The sequence below is a fragment of the Stigmatopora nigra genome, chromosome 8 (genome assembly GCF_051989575.1).
Source record: "Stigmatopora nigra isolate UIUO_SnigA chromosome 8, RoL_Snig_1.1, whole genome shotgun sequence".
Lineage (NCBI taxonomy): Eukaryota > Metazoa > Chordata > Actinopteri > Syngnathiformes > Syngnathidae > Stigmatopora > Stigmatopora nigra.
The window spans coordinates 1,383,642-1,404,758 of NC_135515.1; the positions used below are offsets into that span (position 1 = coordinate 1,383,642).

The following is a 21,117-nucleotide window of genomic DNA, read 5'->3' on the forward strand; positions in this document are numbered from 1 at the left end:
ATACATGTAAACAAGTGCATTTTCAATTTTTTGAGTAATTTCACCACTTTTAAAGTAGAAAAAAAATGAATATTTTTTAAAAGTATCAATGAGGATGCATATCCAGAAAAGTTTACTGCAAAAAAATGAAGATTAAAGCAGTTCTAGATGTAATATCTCAGTTCTGTCACTAGCAATTTCCATATTTTAGCTTACAGGTTAGCAAAGAGCCAGATGCACTCATCAAAACAGCCACATGTGGCTCCCGAGCCTTAGGTTCCCTGCCTCTGCTGTACAGTGTACTCCATTTAAATATATGGATTAATTAACATGCATTTTTTTTAAATTTTACACTGGTATTCTGCTTGTTTTTATCATATTTGTTGCCAGGTTACTACTGTGAGGATTGGGGTCTATCTGAACCCACTGGACCCTGCCAAGCTGGTTTTTACTGCATCGCAGGTCATTTTTAATTTGACACTATCACACAGTCATTGTCATTATCTGGGTTTCAAATCTAAATCAAGACTTTTACAGGTGTAAATTTACCAAACCCAGATGGAAACTACAGTACAGGACTTGGAGGAGCATGTCCACAAGGAAGATACTGTCCTGTAGGGACTAGTCTTCCCCTTCCATGTCCTCCAGGCACTTACTCAGATGGGTAAGGAGATTAAAAATTCAACAATTTTCTCAAATATTGTGTGTTTTGTGTAAGTGTGTGTGGATTTTTTGCTGTATTTTTTCTTTAGGGTTTATGTGACAGATATCACTGGCTGTAGATCATGTCCACCGGGACATTTTTGTGCTGGTGAAGGTCTTACTGCACCATCGGGAAATTGTGAGGCAGGATTTTACTGTCCAGGTGGAGATACGCAAGCCACAGGTAGGACATGATATTAAATCAATACTTCCCATACAGTCATTTTATTGACTATATGTGGTGAGAAATACACTAAACAAACAAAAGCACACAGGTGTCGAAGTGGCGGCCCGGGGGCCAAATATGGCCCGCCGCATCATTTTGTGCGGTCCGGGAAAGTTAATCATGAGTGCTGACTTTCTGTTTTAGGATCAAATTAAAATGAAGAGTATAGATGTATATTAAATTTCCCGATTTTCCCTCTTTTAAATCAATAATTGTAATTTTTTATCAATTTTTCAGTTTTTAGTTCAAAAATCATTTTGTAAAATCTAAAAATAAAAAGCTCAAATAAACATATTTTAGATATATTTAAAAACTGAATATTTGGGGCTTTTAATCCAGTTCTTTTAATCAATTTATTTTAAAAAAAATCTAAATATTATATCTTAAATGGTCCGCCCCAAGTCTGACACTCTTACATTAGAAAATCTGACTTTTTTTGACAGTTACACATGATTAAATAGATATTTATCGCAAGAATTTTGCCACATTTATTTTGTATTTGTCTCCCCAGGCTCAGAAGGAGGTCTTTGCCCACCCGCTCATTACTGCCCAAAAGGCAGCATAGGTCCGGCACCCTGCCCGGCGGGATCTTACGCAAACCTCACGGGTCAATGGTTGTGTTCACCCTGCCCCGCTGGTCACTACTGCCCGGAGAAGACTAGCGACTTTGCCAAGTTTCCCTGCCCGCCAGGGTTCTATTGTCCAGATGGTAGGTGCACCCTAAAATGTATTATTATTATTTTAAATTAGAGAATGAGAACAAACATCATACTTTATAGTAATAATTGCATTCAACTGAATACTTTTATTGTCAAGTATAATGAGTTTCAAAGCTTTACCACAAAGTGCACAAATAACAACAAACAAACAGAAATAGGCAATAAATGTTGACTAAATAATCACTAAATACGTAATATAAACAAAATAATATAATAATAAATAGAGTAAACAAAAATAACAATTAACAACAACAAACAAAAAGACAAATAAATACCAACCACTAAATAAGTAATATCAACAAAAGAATAAAATATTAATCATAATAAATAAAGTAAATAAAAATGACAACAAACAGACAAATAAATAAGCAAGAAATGATAAATAATCACTAAGTCATATAAAACACTATGATAAAAAATGAAGTAAACAAAAATACATCAAAATAACAAAACGACAACAAAATGGAGAACAATGGGTGAAGTAGGCATCTTCTAATATTACTTTTTACTAGTTATTTCAATAATTACAACCTAGACTAGAAGTTTCAAACATAGTTTAGCTCATTAATGCCAACTAGATCTCATGTTGTCATGTTTTGTTGCCATTTTGGTGGTTGGGTTCATTCCCTTATGTTTCTTGTCTATGTTTATATGATTGTTTCCAAGTATCACCTGTTATCTTTCCTTCCTTTGTTTGACTCAGGTGTTTTTTTAGCATCATTAACCCCAAACCCAACTAGTAGGAATCAAATTCAGTTATTTAATGCTACTTTATCCACTGAAGTTACTATGCAAGAGCTGATTTGAAAGTAAATGGAGAATACTTCAAGTCTCAAGTTTTGTACTTCTTAAGGTACCAAACATCCCAGCCAGTATCCTTGTCCTCGCGGCTACTACAACCCGGAAATGATGACTCAGAGTCTGGACAGCTGCCTACCTTGCCCCCCTGGACACTACTGCGAGAAGGAGAAGCTGACTAATGTGTCTGGAAAATGCAAAGCTGGTAAGTAAGAAGTTGTTGAAAAAGGATAAATATATGCCCTGTCGGTCAAGTTTTCCATTTATTATTGATCTCAGTTGCTGTAGTCTGGCAAATTAAGTTGTAATGAAACAAAAAAACTGTGTAAAATCAAGTTATGGGCCATTTTATTGACATAGTAGCCATTCAAAAGCAGAACTAAGTGCAGATAAGCAAGTACTACTCAACCAAAGCAAGGAGAATAACTCTTATAGGCAAAATAAAACACACAAAACATAGAAAAACACATTGAATTGAACTAAAATGCAATTTCTTTAGATGTGTGGGAATGAATAATAGTGGAATGGGAAAAAGAGAACAACAACAACATTAATTCCACTAAGAAAACTAATGGTATAGTCAGCACTATCGCTTACTTCTTTTTTATAAGTGTGTTGGTATAAAAGTTTAATCAACTTGTAACCACTATCAAGAATTAGCTTATAATGACTTATACTGCAATAAAAGTAGAAATATAAGGTAACTTTGGTCAAATATTAAATGCAGTGCCAGTATTATTTGCAAATTGGCAGCTTTTTATGCATTGACATAATATAAATCAACAAAAAAATAATCTTCTTCTATTTCTACTTGTACATTTATCTTAAAAATGCAATTTTCTACTTTTTCACTATAATGACTGTTCCAGTCCACTTTTATTTCATTTTTCTATGTTAGTCATGCACTTAGTTTATGATTTACATTTGCAATTTTACTAACTCTACTAAAAAAAATCCAGTTTTGCAGCATTAATAATTCAATTTATGATGAAATACTTTACTAAGTTACAAAAGCAATTTTTGCATGTACATATTTAGTATGATTTTTAATTTGTCACTGCACCTTTTTACTCCTCCCAGGTTGGTTTTGCGTCTCAGCGGCCTGGAACTCGCAACCCTTTGACCTAGACAACTACACAAACGCCAACTGTCTATGCCCTGCCACTGCCACAGGGGGGCGCTGTCAACCAGGCTTTTACTGCCCCACAGGTAGCTCGGAGCCCCTCCCTTGCCCATCTGGAACCTTCTGCAACACCTCAGGTACTCCAAATATAACAAAAAAACCATCAAATAGCAATCAACGTTTTCGGTAATTCGACTAAAAAGTTATCGTCGTTAAAAAGATGTATGAGATTTCCTAATTGGAGTATGTGTGGTATCCTCTGGGTACGCAAATCCTCCATTTTTGATCAACAGGCTTGGCTTTGCCAACGGGTCCCTGTTCTCCGGGTTATTACTGTGAAGGAGGAGCAATTGAAGCCAAGCCAACAGATGGAGAAACTGGGAGCATCTGCCCAAGTGGGGCATACTGTGGTAAGTCCTGCTTCACTGCTTTGGAACAGTTGTCTCACTAATGGCCAATAAACATTGTAAGTGAGCTTATCAAAGGGTATTTAATCAAAAAGCAGTCTGGGAAGACCAGACTTGATTGAAGCCAAAACTTCTTGGGAAATAAAACCAGTGGAGCAGGATTAAAGTCTGGAAAAAATGTGTTTTTCGTTGTTTTGTGGTCAAGTTAGTGAAAAACTTGCCCTAAATAGATGTAAATTATCATAACTGAACTCTGTTTTTTTTTAGTTGAAGGCTCAAGAGAACCCCAGTTATGTCCGGCTGGTATGTTTTCGCCATTGCCCGGTAGGACCACCAAAAATGAGTGTCAGCCTTGTACCGGTGGGTTCTACTGTGACCAACCGGGTCTCAGTACTCCAACTGGATCTTGCAATCAAGGTATATATATATATATATATTAAATAATGCCAAAAAAAATAGAACCTCCAAAATCTTATCGCAACAGATTTTTAATCCAATTTCTACCAAAAAAGTGTACCCCAAGAAATCAAACAATACTTTACCAAATGACACAGGCTAATCTAAAAATGTAATTTGGTGTTTTGGAGGTTTTACTGTAATATTCCTAATGCCTCAGTATGCTAATTTGATGTTGTCAGTGGAATTAATTTGTAACAGCAGCTCCTTTTTAATGGGCCACCTGCTCCTTTTTACAGGTTATTGGTGCCCCCCAGGACAGATTTCTGCTCTACCATGTCCAACGGGTCACTTTTGCCTCAAGGGTAGTGCCTCTCCAGAACGTTGTCCATCGGGAACTTATCAAGATCGAGAGAATCAAGCGTTCTGCAACATATGTGACGCAGGTGAGACCATTTTAGTTGTTTAAAATTATGTTTATTGTTCAAAATATGATCCACATGCTGACATTTATTCAATCTGTGGCCCGGTGGTGGAGTGGTTAACACTTTGGGCTCACAGTGATGGGGTTGAGGATTCGAACCCATGTTGGTCCTTACAGTGTGGAGTTTGCATGTTGGTGTGGGTTTTCTCTGGGTACACCAGATCCCTACAAAACCCCCAAAATATGCTGATAGAACACTCTAAATTACAGTGGTGTGCCATCGGGGCCTTCAAGGTTTTCTCTGCTGTCTTAAGAAATATCTGAATCATATATTATATTTTGCCCATCAATACTTAATACATAATTCCAATTTTTGGTGAGTAAAATATATCTATTTTCTTAAATAATATTTCCATTTTTAGGTTATTATTGATTAATTTTTATATGTGTCGCAGCTATAGCTGTATTAAATATTTTATAGCCATAAAATACTTATTGAGGGATAGATTGATTCACACACCCAGCACTACTGAGGGCCTAAGTGTGAAATGCACAGCCCGCCACTGCTAAATTGCCCCTAGATACAATTAGTTGTCTTTTCCTCTCCTTGTGCTAGATCCTAGTTAGCTGGGATAGACTCCAGCACCCCCAAAAACCTTGTAAGGATTCAGAAAGTGAATGAAAATGACTCATTTGCATCAACAGTGATATTTATTAATACTTTTGACTGTATCCGTTTGTTGATCGTGTATGCATTTGTTATTTCTCAAGGTTACTACTGCGATCCCAAACTGAGTCCAACTAATGGCTCCTTACTGAAGCTCTGCCCAAAAGGACATTACTGCCCCGCGGGCACAAGTACATCCAACGAGCACCCTTGCCCCGTAGGCTCGTTCAATCCGAGAGAGCATGCAGACAGCCCGGAGGCCTGCACGCCATGTCCAAACGGACATTACTGCCCTTCGCCGGGACTCTCAGAACCGGCAGGTTGGATCAAGAAATCTCTTGATGAGTCATCTTTTTAAAAATTTCATGGTAATAATACATTTCATATGATTCAGGACTTTGCCTTGCTGGGTTTTGGTGCAAAGAAAGGGCATCCTCTCCAACGCCATTGGATGGACGCTCTGGTTCTAAATGTCCTCCTGGACATTACTGCCCTGCAGGTAGTTGTTTTTATCTTTTTTAAAGATGAAAATAAGGCATATTTGAGATGTAAATAGGTACTAAATGGGGAGTTAAATTTAGAGACCCTTGCAGGCAAGAATTTTAGTTGTTTTCCCTATAGCGTGTTCTAGTTAAAATGGGTTTTTAAGTAGGGTTTTAACCCAGTTTTAGATGTACTGACTCATAATAATATCTTATTATTACAGTAATTCAGCAGCATTATAGTGACTAAAGTGTGTGTGCGTGTATTAGTAGTCTATTGTGTAGTCTAAATTCTCAATTACATTTCAAGGGTTGTCCAATTTAAGCGAAGATGTGACTTGTCTTACAGGCTAATTTAATCAAATGTATGCTGCATAAAGTTTTTAACATTCCGCCCCGTTTTAATTTAAGGCTATTGTTTTATTCATGCTTATTAACATCTGCTGGCCTGAAGGACTTCCTGACAACATCTATCTCTGTCACTTTTAACACTGCCATGAATGTTTTTCTAACCAGCACCGACCGACCGACCCACCTTTTCTTCAAAAACAAGGTCTTTTTGTTTCGCCCTAATCCCCAATTGAGGTCACGTATTTCGTTCAAGCTTTTTCTTCTGTAACCGATACCGTTTGGGTAAAAATGGTGTTTATTGCCATTTTTTTCTTGGATTTCTAGCCATCTTTTAATTTTCTATTTTCAGGCACCATGGCTCCTGTGGCGTGTCCAATTGGCAGCTGGTCAAACAGTTCTGGTCTACAAACGCAGGAGGACTGCCAAACGTGTCTTGGCGGTTTTTATTGTAACAGTGTTGGGCTAACAGCCCCGATTGGACGCTGTCTTGGAGGGTATTTGCTATTTTTTGCATGCAGACAACATTCAGGCTAAAGGTCAATAGGTCAATATTCCGATATTTACAGTTACTGGTTTATATTCGCCATGTTGTTCATCAATTGGAATAATCCTTTTGCATATGCCATTGTATTCCTGATTAAAGGTAAATAAGTCTATAGTTTAATAAGTCTATAGTTTAATAGGTCAATAGGCCAATAGGCCAATAGGCCAATAGGTCAATAGGCCAATAGGCCAATAGGTCAATAAGTCCATAAGTCAATATTCCGATATTTACAGTTATCGGTTTATATTCACCATGTTGTTCATCAATTGGAATATTCCTGTTTGCATACGCCATTTTATTCCCGATTAAAGGTCAATAGGTCAAAATTCCGATATTTACAGTTATCACTTTATATTTGCCATGTTGTTCATCAATTAGAATATTCCTTTTGCATACGCCATTTTATTCCTGATTAAAGGTAAATAGGTCAATCAGTCAAATATTCCGATATTTACACTTATCGGTTTATATTTACCATGATGTTCATTAATTGGAATATTCCTTTTGCATACGCCATTTTATTCCTGATTAAAGGTCAATAGGTCATTCAGTCAATATACCGATATATTCACCATGTCTTTCATCAATTGGAATAATCCTTTTGCATACGCCATTTTATTCCTGATTAGAATTTTTTTCTACCGCAGGTATTATTGTCTTGGGGGAGCTATAACGCCCACTCCTACCGATGGAATAACGGGAGGACCGTGTCCCGAAGGTTCTCACTGCCCCGAAGGAAGCACTGAACCGATACCTTGTGAGCCGGGGACATATGCCGTCATTACGCATGCCACTCAGTGTCAACCCTGTCTTCCGGGCTGGTACTGCGTGAATGGCACCTTCCATCTGTGCCCTCCAGGTTTGATATGTTTTCCCACTGGCAATTATCTAAACGAGATGCTGTTGCTCAAATGGAAAGCCGCAGAAAGTACCGTAGAGAAATGGGTAATCATCGACTAGAATTGAAATACCGTCTGCTCTATTCTCATGGCTACCGTTGACTTTGGTGCTTAGCCTTTTTTAATTTGTTGGTTTAAATGGTTTTATATACATATATTTGTGTGTTGCTAAAGTTGGATTTAAGAACCGTCAGGTGAAAAAAACTCTTCTGGGATTCAATTTTAATTTTTACTTGAATATCGTATTTTCACAACTTTAAGGCGCACTGCATTTAAAGGCGCACCCTCAATGAATGACACATTTTAATTTTTTTTGCCATATATAAAGCACACTGGATTATAAGGCGCCCTGTCTATTTTGGAGATAATTTAAGACTTTTAAGTGCGCCTTATAGACTTTAATTGATTCACCCTGTTGATTAGAAACTCTGAATGACATACAATTGTTTCAAGATCCCCAAAAGTGCCCAAATTAATGACCAACATGCCCAAAATGTCGTATATTGTGCCGCGGAAAGTTAAATTTTTCACGACTCTGAAGCTGAAAACTTGATTCATCTCCAGAGATGTCTTCATGCCCCACCCACATGGTTTCCAAGCGATATAAAAAATAGAAAAAAAGGAATGTTATACGAAGTGTAGTAATTGAAAGGAAAGTCATTTCATCAGAAAAACAGAGGCTGTTTTTGTCAGGCTGCTTGCTGTTTATAAATTATTCTGTTTGTGTTAGATGAAGAAAAAGTATGTGATGCAGACATTTATCAGCGTAGTAGTAGTAAGGGAGCAAAAAAACAAGGACTAATATAGCTCAGACTTTCGACTTAACATGATAGAGAGTCAAGTTTAGTGCAATTATAGGATGGACTGTCCAGAACCAACTTGAAGCGTCAAGTCTTGCGGGTAATTGTTTAATTTATAATAGCCACAAGGTCAATTTCTATTGCTACTACTGGTATTGTTCTCACAATCCATCTAGACCAGTGCTTTACAGCACAATAATACTTTATTACCGTATTTTCACGACTATAAGGCGCATTTAAAAGTCTTAAATTTTCTCCAAAATAGACAGGGCGCCTTATAATCCAGTGCGCCTTATATATGGACAAAAAATAAAATGTGCCGTTCATTGAGGGTGCGCCTTATAATCCAGTGCGCCTTATATATGGGAAACATGTCATTCATTGAGGGTGCGCCTTATAATGCAGTGCGTCCTCTAAAAATTGGGATATTCTGGCAAACCATGAGTGAAAGGGTGTAAAAAAATGGAAGTCTCTGTAAGGGTCATGTTAAACCATTTTTGGGGGATTTAATTGAGTTGCAGCAGACAAGAAAACACACGCTTTTCAAAAGTTTTGATAGCTTTGGAATTTCTACAAGTCTCCGCGGACTGAGTCGCTCAACTTGTTTGGGGTAATTGGTGTATAGTGTAGTAGAGAATGGCTGTTTTTTCAACAACTTTTCTCTGCTCTTTTTTGAAGGAATGTTTTGCTCTCAGCTTGGTCTTTCGCAGCCCTCAGGATTGTGCCAGGCTGGATATTTTTGTCCCAGTGGATCAACTAGTTCAAATTCTTCCGAGTATCAAGTATTTTCTCTTATTTTACCTCCATAAAATATTTCCTATATCTTATACTTCTGTTAGGTTCATCATAATTATACTTTAATATAATTATAAAAAAATACAGGCAGAAATGTGATAAATTAAGGACATTTTAATTAATTTGGCATCTCTAATTTGGCAAAACATTTCCATAACCAAGTGAAAAGAGCGTCACAATTTACAAAAATATGCGAGTAATCACGGAGATTGTTGGTTAGCCATCACACTGCATCAGCAATTTCGTAAGCGTCCTTCCAGGTCTGCATTCTGGGGTAAAGGTCAGTCCTATCTTCCAGTAAACAGTCCTTGGAACGAGGACTCGGTGACATGTAATGATCCCGAGCTCACCCCAGACAAATTGAAGAAGCTCTTATACAAAAAAAATATTAAATACACACATCTATAATAGTATTACAGAATAACTCTAACTCTAATATATATATCCATATTCCAACCCATTAAATTAAAAAATCTGCTCCCTATTCCCATCAAACCAACTAAACATCCCATTTATTTACAACAGCATTTCTGGAAAATGCTATCCATTTACCCACACAAAAATTCGCCTTTAAATCTAATTGTGGTTTGCAGACTGACCCAAAAAATGTCATATTTCCTTATATTACTGTCATAGATAGCATTTCCAGGAAGGCATTTTGCCAGTAAATATTATTCTAAATCAACTCAGCAATTTTGTGTGCATCGGCACATCAATACGTGCTCAATTGTTTTTGGTTCTTCCTCAGAGTAATTCCACCAGAAGCCATATTTGTCCCTCTGGCTACTTTTGTCCCACTGGAACGAAAAATCCAATTCCGTGCCCTGCGGGCTCATTTTCCATCTCCAGAGGTCTAAAAAGGGTTGAAGACTGCCTTCCTTGCCCCCCTGGAAAGTTTTGTGATAGACTTGGAAGTACCGATCTCACTGATGCCCTTCCATGTTATGCCGGGTATAAACATTTTTTTTTATATTTTCCATTTTCTACTCTTCTGCAGATTAATATGACGTCTTTCTGAAAACTCATGAATATTTCAGACAATATTGTGGGGTTGTTTTTCTATTTTTTTACTTACACTTGACTGCTAAATGGAATGAAAATATTTTTAAGCTACTGTCAAATGCTAATTTCGGGCTTTTAGTTTGGCCTGGCAATTAAAATAAAGTGAGGAAGAGGAAGAAAAACCCATTATGGTTTTATCATGGATGGTCATCCATAACTGTAAATTAATGTTAATATATATTATTACATAGGCAATTATATAATCAAAAGCTTAATGACAAAATTAACATTTTTAAATTTAGGCATCTGTCAATGTTCAGTCTTAAAATATAGTGCTAAATTATTTTTTGGTCATTCCCAATTTTTAAAAAAATGGTGTAAACATGGTGCTGCAAACCAATCATTTAATTTTCATAATGTTAACGTCTTAACTCTATGAAATAAAACAACTGAGCCATTTTTAAAATGTTATTTATCGCTTAATGGGAACAAAATCTACTACTCCTACCACTTGGAAAACTAAAATGAGCTTAAAAGTTACCTAATTTTTTGATTAAAATCATACATTTTTCCTAGTTTGGCCTACAACTTATACTCAAGTATGACTTATACATGTCATATTTTTCACTGACTGCAAACTGTGTGTTATGTTCTGTTTTTTAAGCTAAAGTTACTCAAAGAAACGATGAATATAGAGTCACCATTTCCGTTTTTTTCGGACTATAAGTCGCAGAAGCCAAATCATGCACAATAAAAACAAATATAACCAAAGGACAATATAAGACACTGTTAAAATAACATAAGTTCACAGGGTCTTATTTTGACATTTGGTTATATTTCCTTTCATAATGCATTATTTGGCTCCTGCGACTTATATACCGAAAAAACTGAAAAATCCTAGCAATGTACTTGATGCAAAATTTCCGACTGTTATACCATGTTTTCCAATATTTTGGCCTACTATTCCTTTTAAAGCTCCATACTAATGCTCTTCCAAAACCTAAACGAATATCCCATGTTTTTCCAGGTACGTTTGCCTCAGCGGCAGCCCCAGTCCCACCCTATCCGACGGTTCCCATGGCTACCCATGCCCCGCGGGTCACAGCTGTCCCGTCGGCTCAGCCAAAGCACTGCCTTGCGTGCCCGGCACTTACAGTCCGGCCCCCGGAGCCACCGAGTGCCTAGTGTGCCCTAGAGGAATGACGTGTTCCTCTTTAGCCACCCTGGAGCCCACGATCTGCCCACTCGGTGAGTGCCAGATCTATTAATTGGTGTTTTTTTTTGTGGGGGGGCTTACTTATGACATCGATATCAAATCCCCAGGTCACTATTGTCCTGCAGGAGCCGCCATCCCACAACCATGCCCTTTAGGGACGTTCAATAACCAGACTGGCGCGCATTCCCGCTCAGCTTGCGCCGCTTGTCCACCTGGATTGTATTGCAGCATGCAGGGAGCTTCATCACCCCAAGGTGCTTCGTTTAGCCTTGGTTTACGGCAAGGGTGTCAGAATCGGGTTGGTTCGTGGGTCGCTGAAACGTCAAATTTGATTTCATGTGTGCCGGACCATTTTTAGATATAATATTTAGATTTTTTTTAAATAAATGGATTAAAAGAACTGGATTAAAAACTCTGAATATTCAGTTTTTTGCAAATCTAAAATAATGTTTATTTTAGCTTTTTTAAAATATATTTTTAGATTTTACAAAATTATTTTTGAACTAAAAACAGAAAAAAATGATTAAAAAATGACAATTATTGATTTAAAATGGGGAAAATCGGGAAATTTAATATTCATCTATACTCTTAATTTTAATTGGATCATTTGAGATACGAGTGACATTTCAAATAAATATGAATTTGAAAAAATACGAGCGTGGATCCCGGAACGCATTAAGCTCGTATTTCAAGGTATTACTGCACTTGTATTTGATTTATATTATTTCAAACTCTGTTAAAGGAATTCAAAGATATAAAGCTTGAATATGATAGCTCAAAAATGTATAAGGAAAGTATCTATCTATACAAAGTGCATTTTCAAAAACTGTTTTGCACTGTCAATCATTTCTTGCCATTCCAAGTAGTCCAATTTTTTTTATCGACCTTACTTGCCCCAAAATGTACATTAGACATAAAAGATAAAGTACGAGTAACTTTCTACTTTTCCTCTTTAGGTTTCTACTGTCCCGAAGGAACAGAAAAACCTTTGGTGTGTCCTGGCAACACTCTTCGAAGTAACCCCGGGGGTGCTAGAGCACAAAACTGCTCACCATGTCCAACTGGGCATTGGTGCCGACCTGGTAATATTATCATTCAAATTTTGCAATATAATATAATTCATACATTTATTTATTTCACTTCAACCATTGAATTTTTTAATCCTTTTGCCTGGAAACCAACCTGACATTTTTTTCTTGGCGGCCATTGTGGGTCACTTTCACAAATCCGTAGCTGAAAATAACACACACAAATATTCTAGTTAAATGCCACTAGAGCACAGTTTTGGATGACCTCATCAAGGCGGCACTGGTATATGATTAATGATATACTCAAATCAGTTCTTCAATTCCACGACAAATTAATAGCGTCCATTTATCATTGATTCACTCAGCAAAAAGCAACATTCTAACCGTGTGCTTGTTTACAGGAGAGCCAAGTCCTCGTCTATGCCCCGCCGGCCATTACTGTAACGTTTTTCCCGAAGACGACATTAATGGATGGATCGGACCCAAACCGTGTCCCGTGTATACCTACCGAGGCCCCCCGGGGGCAAGTAGTAAGAGTGAATGCATTCCCTGCCCACCCGGATCTAACTGCAATAGCACAGGTGCCTTGCAAAAAGTCATTTTTAATGTTAATTAAAAAATGATGAATGCAAATTGAACACGTCGATATACATCTTGGAATATTGCAATAAAAAATAGGTCAGTTTTCCGACTGGGATTTACTTAAATAGTTTAAGGGAAAATGGGTTGCCAGGTCATATTCGTTTCAGTTTGCATAATTTCTATTATTTTTCGGCCCAAACTTGTGGGAGAGATAAGAGCGGAATTATTAAAAAGTATGATGGAATTATGGACACAAAAACTCAAAAATAGTGTTACCAAAATTATGAATATTACTTCTTTGGGTTCAGAAATGAAGTCTGAATGACAGAAAACAACTATTTTTTTATTATATTGACATGATCATATGATTTATAAATTTCCTCCAGGGCTTGTGGACTATTCCAACCATCTTTGCCCACCCGGGTTCTGGTGCACCGGATACGGGCCGCCAATTTTCTGTCCTCCAGGCAGAAAACGGTTGCTGCCTGGTGCTGCCCAACCCAGTCAATGCGAGCCTTGTGCTGGAGGGACTTATTGCCCGGACCCTCAGGCCACAGGGAAGCCCAATGTGGAGGGGATCCCATGCAGGGCTTCTTACCAATGCTCTATGGGTAGGTTCACCCACACATTTGCCAACTACTTCTGTTTACTTTATTATGTTGACTACTACTTATTTACTATGTTGACTACTACTTATTTATTATGTTAACTACTACTTATTTATTATGTTGACGACTACTTATTCATTATGTTGACTACTACTTATTTAGTATGTTGACAACTACTTATTTATTATGTTGACTACTACTTATTTAGTATGTTGACAACTACTTATTTATTATGTTGACTACTACTTATTTATTATGTTGACTACTACTTATTTATTATGTTGACGACTACTTATTCATTATGTTGACTACTACTTATTTAGTATGTTGACTACTACTTATATATTATGTTGACTGCTACTTATTTATTAAGTTGACTACTACTTATATATTATGTTGACTATTTATTTATGACTTGTTTTTTGATTATTTATGTATTTTTATTCATCTTTTTGTTATTAATTATCTATGTTGAGTACTACTTATTAATTATGTTGACTACTTATTTATGACTTGTTTATTGATTATTTACATATTATTATTCATCAGTTTGTTTGTGGTTGCCTTGACTACTTATTTATTGACTATTTATTTGTTCTTTTTAATTCTGCACTTCATAGTGAAGCTTTAAATCTCATTTAATGAAAATAAAAGCATTATTTCATGTAGCCACAGTTTCAAAAGAACACAACTGGGTCAGAAAAGAGCCAAATAGCCTATCATCCTACTATAATATTAACTCCTCTTTTAAATTCCCTGCACATGACCAACAAAAACGTTCTCCCCTAACAATTTTGACGCACTCATCAGGTTCTATCACGGAGAAATTATGCAGAGCTGGATCCTACTGCGAACCACAGACAGCCGAGCCTGAAATTTGCCCGGCAGGTTACGTGTGTGCAGCGGGGTCGTCATCTTACCATCTCCCCGAACAACTGTGAGTTCACTAACCTTGCAATACCCTTTATTTGCATAGAAATTCATTTTTTTACAGGTGCTATAGTATAGATAACAGCTTAACAGAATGGCGCTGACTTTGTAAAGGGATTTGTCGTATTTTTTTGAATAATAACAGAAAGGATTCCTAAATAACCTTGCTGGTTGTTTTCTCCACAGTTGTCCATTTCCCTTCTACTGCCCAGCCAATACTTCTTCCATGAAATCCTGCGATGGAGGTACAAAACCTGTGAACACAAGTGGGCTCAGGACATCCAAGAATTGCTCCTGCAGTTTTTGTGAGGGTGGCACCTACCGCCCTTCACTAGCCACTCTTTTAGAATGCCTGCCATGCCCTCCAAGATTCTTTTGCCCGCCAGGTATGTGCATATTTGTAGTATCAAGGACACAAAAAAAACCCAAAAACAAGTCAAACCTTCCATCCAAATTTGATTCTCTATCACGCATGTGTCAAAGTGGTGGCTCAGGGGCCAAATCTGGCCCGGCGCATCATTTTGTACGGCCCGGGAAAGTCAATGATGAGTGCCGACTTTCAGTTTTAGGGTTAAATTTAAATGAAGAGTATAGATGTATATTAAATTTCCTGATTTTACCCATTTTCAATCAATAATTGTCATTTTTTAATCCATTTTTTCTGTGTTTTTAGTTCAAAAATCATTTTATCTATTCTATATATACAAAAAGCTAAAATAAAAATTGTTTTAGATAAAAATCCAGTTCTTTTAATGCATTTATAAAAAAAGTATATATAGATAATGTATATTAAATTTCCTGATTTCCCCCCTTTTAAATCAATAATTGTCATTTTTAATCATTTTTTTCAGTTTTTTTAGTTCAAAAATAATTTTGTACAATCTAAAAACATATTTATAAAAATCTAAAATAAACATTGTTTTAGATCTATAAAAAACTGAATATTCCGGGTTTTTAATCCAGTTCTTTGAATCCATTTATACAAAAAAATCTAAATATTATATCTAAAATGGTCCAATGGTTTTTATCCTATAGGTACAGATGAGTACAAAACCAACAGTTGCCCTCAGGGGCACGTATGTCCCCCCGGGTCCACAAGGCCGACACCCTGTCCCCCCGGATCCTTCGGGAACGCGAGCCAGGCCAAAACTATGGCGGATTGTCATCAGTGTCCTGCCGATACCTTCAACCACATCCTTGCACAAAGCGCCTGTTTCCCTTGTGGTAGCTCCTCTACTTCACTCTCAGGTGAATGTTAAATTATATCTAGCATTTGAAAGTTGCAACATTTTAGGGGAGTTTAGGGAGCCTCTAACTTGGAAGTGGAAAAGTACAAAAAAAGTCAAGAATTGGCAATTCTTTGCAGACGACTGAGGGCAATTTGTCAGTTCAACGTGTGTAGATAGGAACGGAAATGGAAAAACGTTAAAGTCCATCCATCTAATGTCTATATTGCTTTTTTCTCATATTGAGCTTGTGATCTTTTAGAACAAAAGTCAGGATAAATCTTGGACTGGTCGCCGGTAAATGATTAAACCGTTGTAGTACACAGTAGTATCTTACAAAATGTGTAATTTAACTTTAAAAATAGTATTTTTTTCCAGTGGCATTGTGTTGTGGATCTGCTAACTAAAATTCTACTTTTATTTAATGTAGAAATGTTTTTTTTCCAATGCAAAACTGCTCAAATGCTCCTTCAAGCTCATCCACTAAATAAATTTGCATAACTCTATCATTTTATAACCACAATTTGTCATTTTTACATGCCCACATAGGTTCATCATCTTGTACCTGCATCGGAAAAAATCGTGCATTTCATCGCTCGGACGGATCTTGCGTTTGCCGAACTGGATTCATCTTTTATAATGAGTTAGATTTCAAAAGCTCCATATATGACAGTGCACTAGACTGCCAACCTGAGGTTTGTCATATCAATAATCCTGAATAGAAAGCAGGTCTACCTGTATATTACATTATGTGTATGTGTGGGTGGGTGGGTGTGTATATTAACATATATAAATATATATTTTTAGTTATACAAGAGGTGCGCTCCAGGTCTTATTAGACTTGCATCCTCCAGAGAGTGTGTATCACCTTCCACTTATTCCTGCACTCGAACCTGCGGACCACTTGGAGGAACTGTGGATGTAGAGATGGGCATGTAAATATGAACTATAATTTTCATCTGCATATTTATCTCATTGTGTCGTCTATATGGAAAAAAACTGCAGACATGGTTGCAAATTTGTTGCGTGAAGTGACAGTCAAGTACGTTATTGCTTTGGATTTTACAGATGCCGCTGCCATAGATACGTAACTGCTGATGAGCTATGTGATATTTCCTGCCTCTACAAAATGCCTCGGATCTCAGCCCGTTTCGACCCAAGTGGGCATTTGATGCTCAGAATTGTGGAAGGAGACGGCACGGTGTGGGATAAAGTGAGATTTTAAGATAATATTAATAATAGCGGCCCTGTGGTTGAGTGGTTAGGGTATCGGACTATAGTTCAAGCACCCCTCGCGAAGTTTGGGAGGTTAAGTAATTCAGAAAATGAATGAATGTTAATAATACTGTGTTTAATGCATTTTGGCTTCGCTGAAGAGTGATAAATAAATGTGTAGTATGTAATATAGAGGGCTAAAAGTTCTATTTAGTTTGACCAATGGTTTTAATCAATATCCTGTAAGGTTAAATCGTAATAATAATAATATGTACTGCTTCTTCTTATGTAAACAAGACAAACAAATGTATGAGAAAGATTTGTTTTTTTAACTTGAAACAGAAAAGTGAACTTCTCTTTATGTGTTTGTCTTATTTACCTTGAATTTACCCATTTGAGTGTCATTGTTTAAGAGTATCTGGAATTTTGTTGACATTGACCCTCTCAATCCAACGTCATTGTTGTTTCCGGGCAGATTACTATGCACCGAAGCTCTCCTTGAGATCTTCAGTCAATTCTTTAACTGAAAGCTCTAAAACCTCCGTTTGTGTTGTTGTTGTTGTTATTCCGTGTCGAAATAGTCAGCCTCATTTCCTCATGTCTTTCTTTTTACAGACTTTAACGAATATTTTAGGACCAGATCCCCATGCAAAAGATATTGGAAAAATCTATTTGGTTGAATTTGACTCTGAAGGAGTATTTGGCTGGATTCCTAAACAAAGAAAAGATATCGAGATATTCCTCTCAGGTAAATTGACTTATTTTTTAACCTTCTCAATATTATACAATAATTAAATAAGCAGAACCTATCTGGATTCATCTATTTTCAGAATCAAAAGCTAACCTAGCTTCCACACAGAGAAAAACCACAAGAGATTTATTCATCAGTTCTCGTATTCCCAACCCAATTGCCTGCCTATCTCCAAGCGACATGCTAATTTTCCATTTGACCATTAACCACACAGGTTTGCTGCATTCCTCCACTTATTTTTTACACTTTTCTTCATCTATCTTGACTAATATTCTATCCAATTTCCTTCAAGATCGTAACCTCAGCCACTTCCCCGTTTATGAGAAAGACCACTTGTTCAATAATAATCCCAGTTGGGATTTTGGGGTCTTCCGAAGGGTCCAGACGCTCATCAAACAGTCCAATCTGAATAACAGTTGGTAATTGGAAGGAATTTCTGGCATGATATTTTTAGATAGCGACGAATACGTTTTGATGTCTTGGCAGGTTTGCTCACATTTTTTACGAAACGGGGAAATATGTCTTCGTGGACAGTAACGTCCCGGATTGGAGTTTACTGGTCGTGGTTAGTGAGGATGGGACAGAGTGTAATCCGAGGACCTCGGCCTTCCAGGCTATGACCCCGGAACAGCTTGTTAAATATGGAATTATCAAGCGACATCGACTAAATCATCAACCAGAGTGGGCGACAATTGCTGGTTAGTGTTTGCAAGGTTGTCATCCATCTTTTTATTCATGCTGAACATCTGTTTGATGATTAATTTGATAGTTAGGAAGTAATAAGTTCATATTTTGCTTTGTATTGTGGTTCAGGGTTATGTGGTGCGGACATTAAACTTTCACCTTTTGGCTAATTAACAAAAATGGTGATTAATAATTGGATGAATAGGTCTGAGGGTTGAGATCTGTTCTAATTTAATGGTTTATTTTTAAACTTTAATGATGTCATTACTGGTAAAAATAAATAAATTTAAATAAAATAGTCCGCTCGATGATACCTGCCTCATATAATATTAATTTTCAAATTGAATGATTTTCTAAAATCTCAAGGAGTATAAGCCATTCAGAAAATAAATAATAGTTATTATCAATAATTGGCTGAATAGGTTTGAGAGTTGAGATCTGTTCTAATTTAACAGTTTATTTTTAAGCTTTAATGATGTTCTAAGACCTAAATAAATGACATAAATAAAAAAAAAAACAATCAGCTCGATGGTACCTACCTCATATACTAACATGAATTTTCAAATTGAATGATTTTCCAAAATCTCAAGCAATAAACATATTCTTGAGATGCAAAAATTCCCCATAAAGAGTTCACATTTACACTCATTCGAAAAAACTATGCTAAAAATACTTTAAAAACTTCTTATAAACACCTAAATAAATTTCACAACTTTCACCAACAAACTCAAGCTAAAATTATCCCTTAATTGTCCTTCCAAATGCTACCATTTCCCTCAAAAACATGCCATTTTCTTCAAAGTGACAATTCCTATTACAACACTTGCCTGTTCTCATATTAAAGCGACCAGACGGCAATACAATGTGTTCAGGTCTCCTGAGCGCCCTGTCAACATTCGTCGTGGCCGTCAGCATAACGGCTTTGATTATTTGGCCCGGCAAAGCCAACTTAGTCGTTCAGACGAGGACGAAACCCAGGTGGCGCAGCCTGGGTGACCCCCCTCGTCCTCTGGAGTGCCCGTGCAATGAAGACAAGTACGCGTTTTAAAATGAGTAATAATGCAATTGCTTGTTCTCAACCTCTGTGGGTTATTTTACAAATAACTTTAAAATTCATTGGGTTTTTGTCTCTCTAGTTTTTGTGGCTTTCCAGGCCGTAGAAGTGCGGGAGAGGGTGCCGAAGCAGAGGAACCCCTTATCTCCAAAGGCGGTGAGACCCCCTACTTATCATGTGGTTTACAGCAGATACTTGTGAAAAATTATATGTATTTTACTATAATACTTTACTATAAAACTCCTATACAGTAGTTTCAGCAAAGCCCAAATTAACGTTTATTAGCTGACATAATTGCCTTAAAATCAAATGAATGCTTTTTAATAAGGTATGGGGTTCCTAATGGATCATGGCTTAAAATAGGTGTCAAAGTGGCGGTCTGGGGGCCAAATCTGGCCTGCTGAATCATTTTGTGCGGTCCGAGAAAGTAAATCATGAGTGGCCCCTTTCTGTTTTAGGATTAAATTAAAGTAGAGTATGGATGTATATTAAATTTCCTGATTGTCTCCCTTTTAAATCAATCATTGTCATTTTTAATCCATTTTAGCTGTGTTTTTATCATTATTACATGCAAATTTTGAAACTTTTGTCATGTAGGAATCACGTTTGCATGCCGTGATTTGGAGGAGTTCAACGTACGGACTTTGTACGATAAACTGGAAGACCAGAACCTCCATGTGGCCTCCCAATTGGCGAGACATTGTAAAGACACGCAAGAGTTTTATCGCCGAATAAGCCAACAAGTTGAAGGCCTACAGGTATGACTAAACTTTTAACACGTTAATGTTTATATAAATCATTTTTAGTCTTCTCAAATGACAAATCAAGCATTTTCTTCTTGAAGAATGTCTTTGAAAACATGGACGCCGAAAAACTGAGCCTCCTAAAACAACTGTTGGCTTCCCAGAATGCTTTGAGAAACAAACCATGTGACAATATCATGAAAAAGATGAATGACAAAGGTAAAATACATTTTAAATCCACATTTTACATCCTTTACCTCCTAAAAAACTGCCCTTTTTCCCCAAAATACTGTTTTCCACAGCTAGTGAATCCACTGCATTATTGGAAGCAGTTTTCACATCTGCAGAAGCACTTTTATGTAAGCTAAACCGAGAATCCCAGCAGGAGAGATCTATTTTAAACATCCGGAGTCAGCCTCTTGATGCCAAGGAATTTGAACCACAACCTCATTTTAGCCAGAACAATACTCTCCAGGTACATACTTTATCTACCCAGTCTTTGCTACATAACTCCTAACAACAACTTTTGATTACAAATCATCACAAACTTGTCAATATTTACATTTTTCCCGTATTTTATACATTTTTGATCATTTAAAATTGTATAAGCCGTGTAACAAGTTTTGTAAGTGGAAAAAAGTATATATTTTTTTGTAAAACCATTCACATCTTAATTTACGATCTATAAATTTAGCGCGTAAGCAAGCAATACATATATACATATACATTTTCCCGTATTGTATACGTTTTTTGATCATTTAAAATT

At 36.7% G+C, this 21,117-nt stretch overlaps 3 protein-coding genes and 1 long non-coding RNA gene across 4 annotated transcripts; all 4 read left to right on the forward strand.

Moving 5' to 3' along the window:
* Positions 1-235: 235 nt before the first annotated feature.
* Positions 236-7,564, forward strand: LOC144200597 (uncharacterized). Its single transcript, XM_077722841.1, has 14 exons — positions 236-278; positions 370-441; positions 538-643; positions 732-865; positions 1,419-1,616; positions 2,480-2,629; positions 3,505-3,684; positions 3,841-3,957; positions 4,222-4,371; positions 4,650-4,796; positions 5,546-5,761; positions 5,836-5,940; positions 6,234-6,256; positions 7,466-7,564. The coding sequence occupies exons 1-14, from the start codon at positions 236-238 to the stop codon at positions 7,562-7,564; spliced, it is 1,740 nt and encodes a 579-aa protein (XP_077578967.1).
* On the forward strand, positions 7,486-10,225 carry LOC144200065 (uncharacterized). The gene is made up of 3 exons (XR_013327031.1): positions 7,486-7,677; positions 9,196-9,299; positions 10,061-10,225. It is a non-coding gene; the product is annotated as an uncharacterized LOC144200065 (long non-coding RNA).
* A 1,941-nt stretch (positions 10,226-12,166) lies between these two features.
* Positions 12,167-15,023, forward strand: LOC144200598 (uncharacterized). Its single transcript, XM_077722842.1, has 6 exons — positions 12,167-12,223; positions 12,487-12,612; positions 12,960-13,139; positions 13,527-13,751; positions 14,559-14,685; positions 14,865-15,023. Exons 1-6 carry the CDS (start codon positions 12,167-12,169, stop codon positions 14,906-14,908), a joined length of 759 nt encoding a protein of 252 aa, XP_077578968.1. The 3' UTR covers positions 14,909-15,023.
* Positions 15,024-15,026: 3 nt separating this feature from the next.
* LOC144200599 (uncharacterized) lies at positions 15,027-20,372 on the forward strand. Its single transcript, XM_077722843.1, has 12 exons — positions 15,027-15,064; positions 15,778-15,926; positions 16,454-16,599; positions 16,712-16,839; positions 16,973-17,117; positions 17,735-17,867; positions 17,950-18,084; positions 18,163-18,289; positions 18,357-18,568; positions 19,427-19,589; positions 19,691-19,764; positions 20,206-20,372. Exons 1-12 carry the CDS (start codon positions 15,027-15,029, stop codon positions 20,370-20,372), a joined length of 1,617 nt encoding a protein of 538 aa, XP_077578969.1.
* Positions 20,373-21,117: the final 745 nt, after the last annotated feature.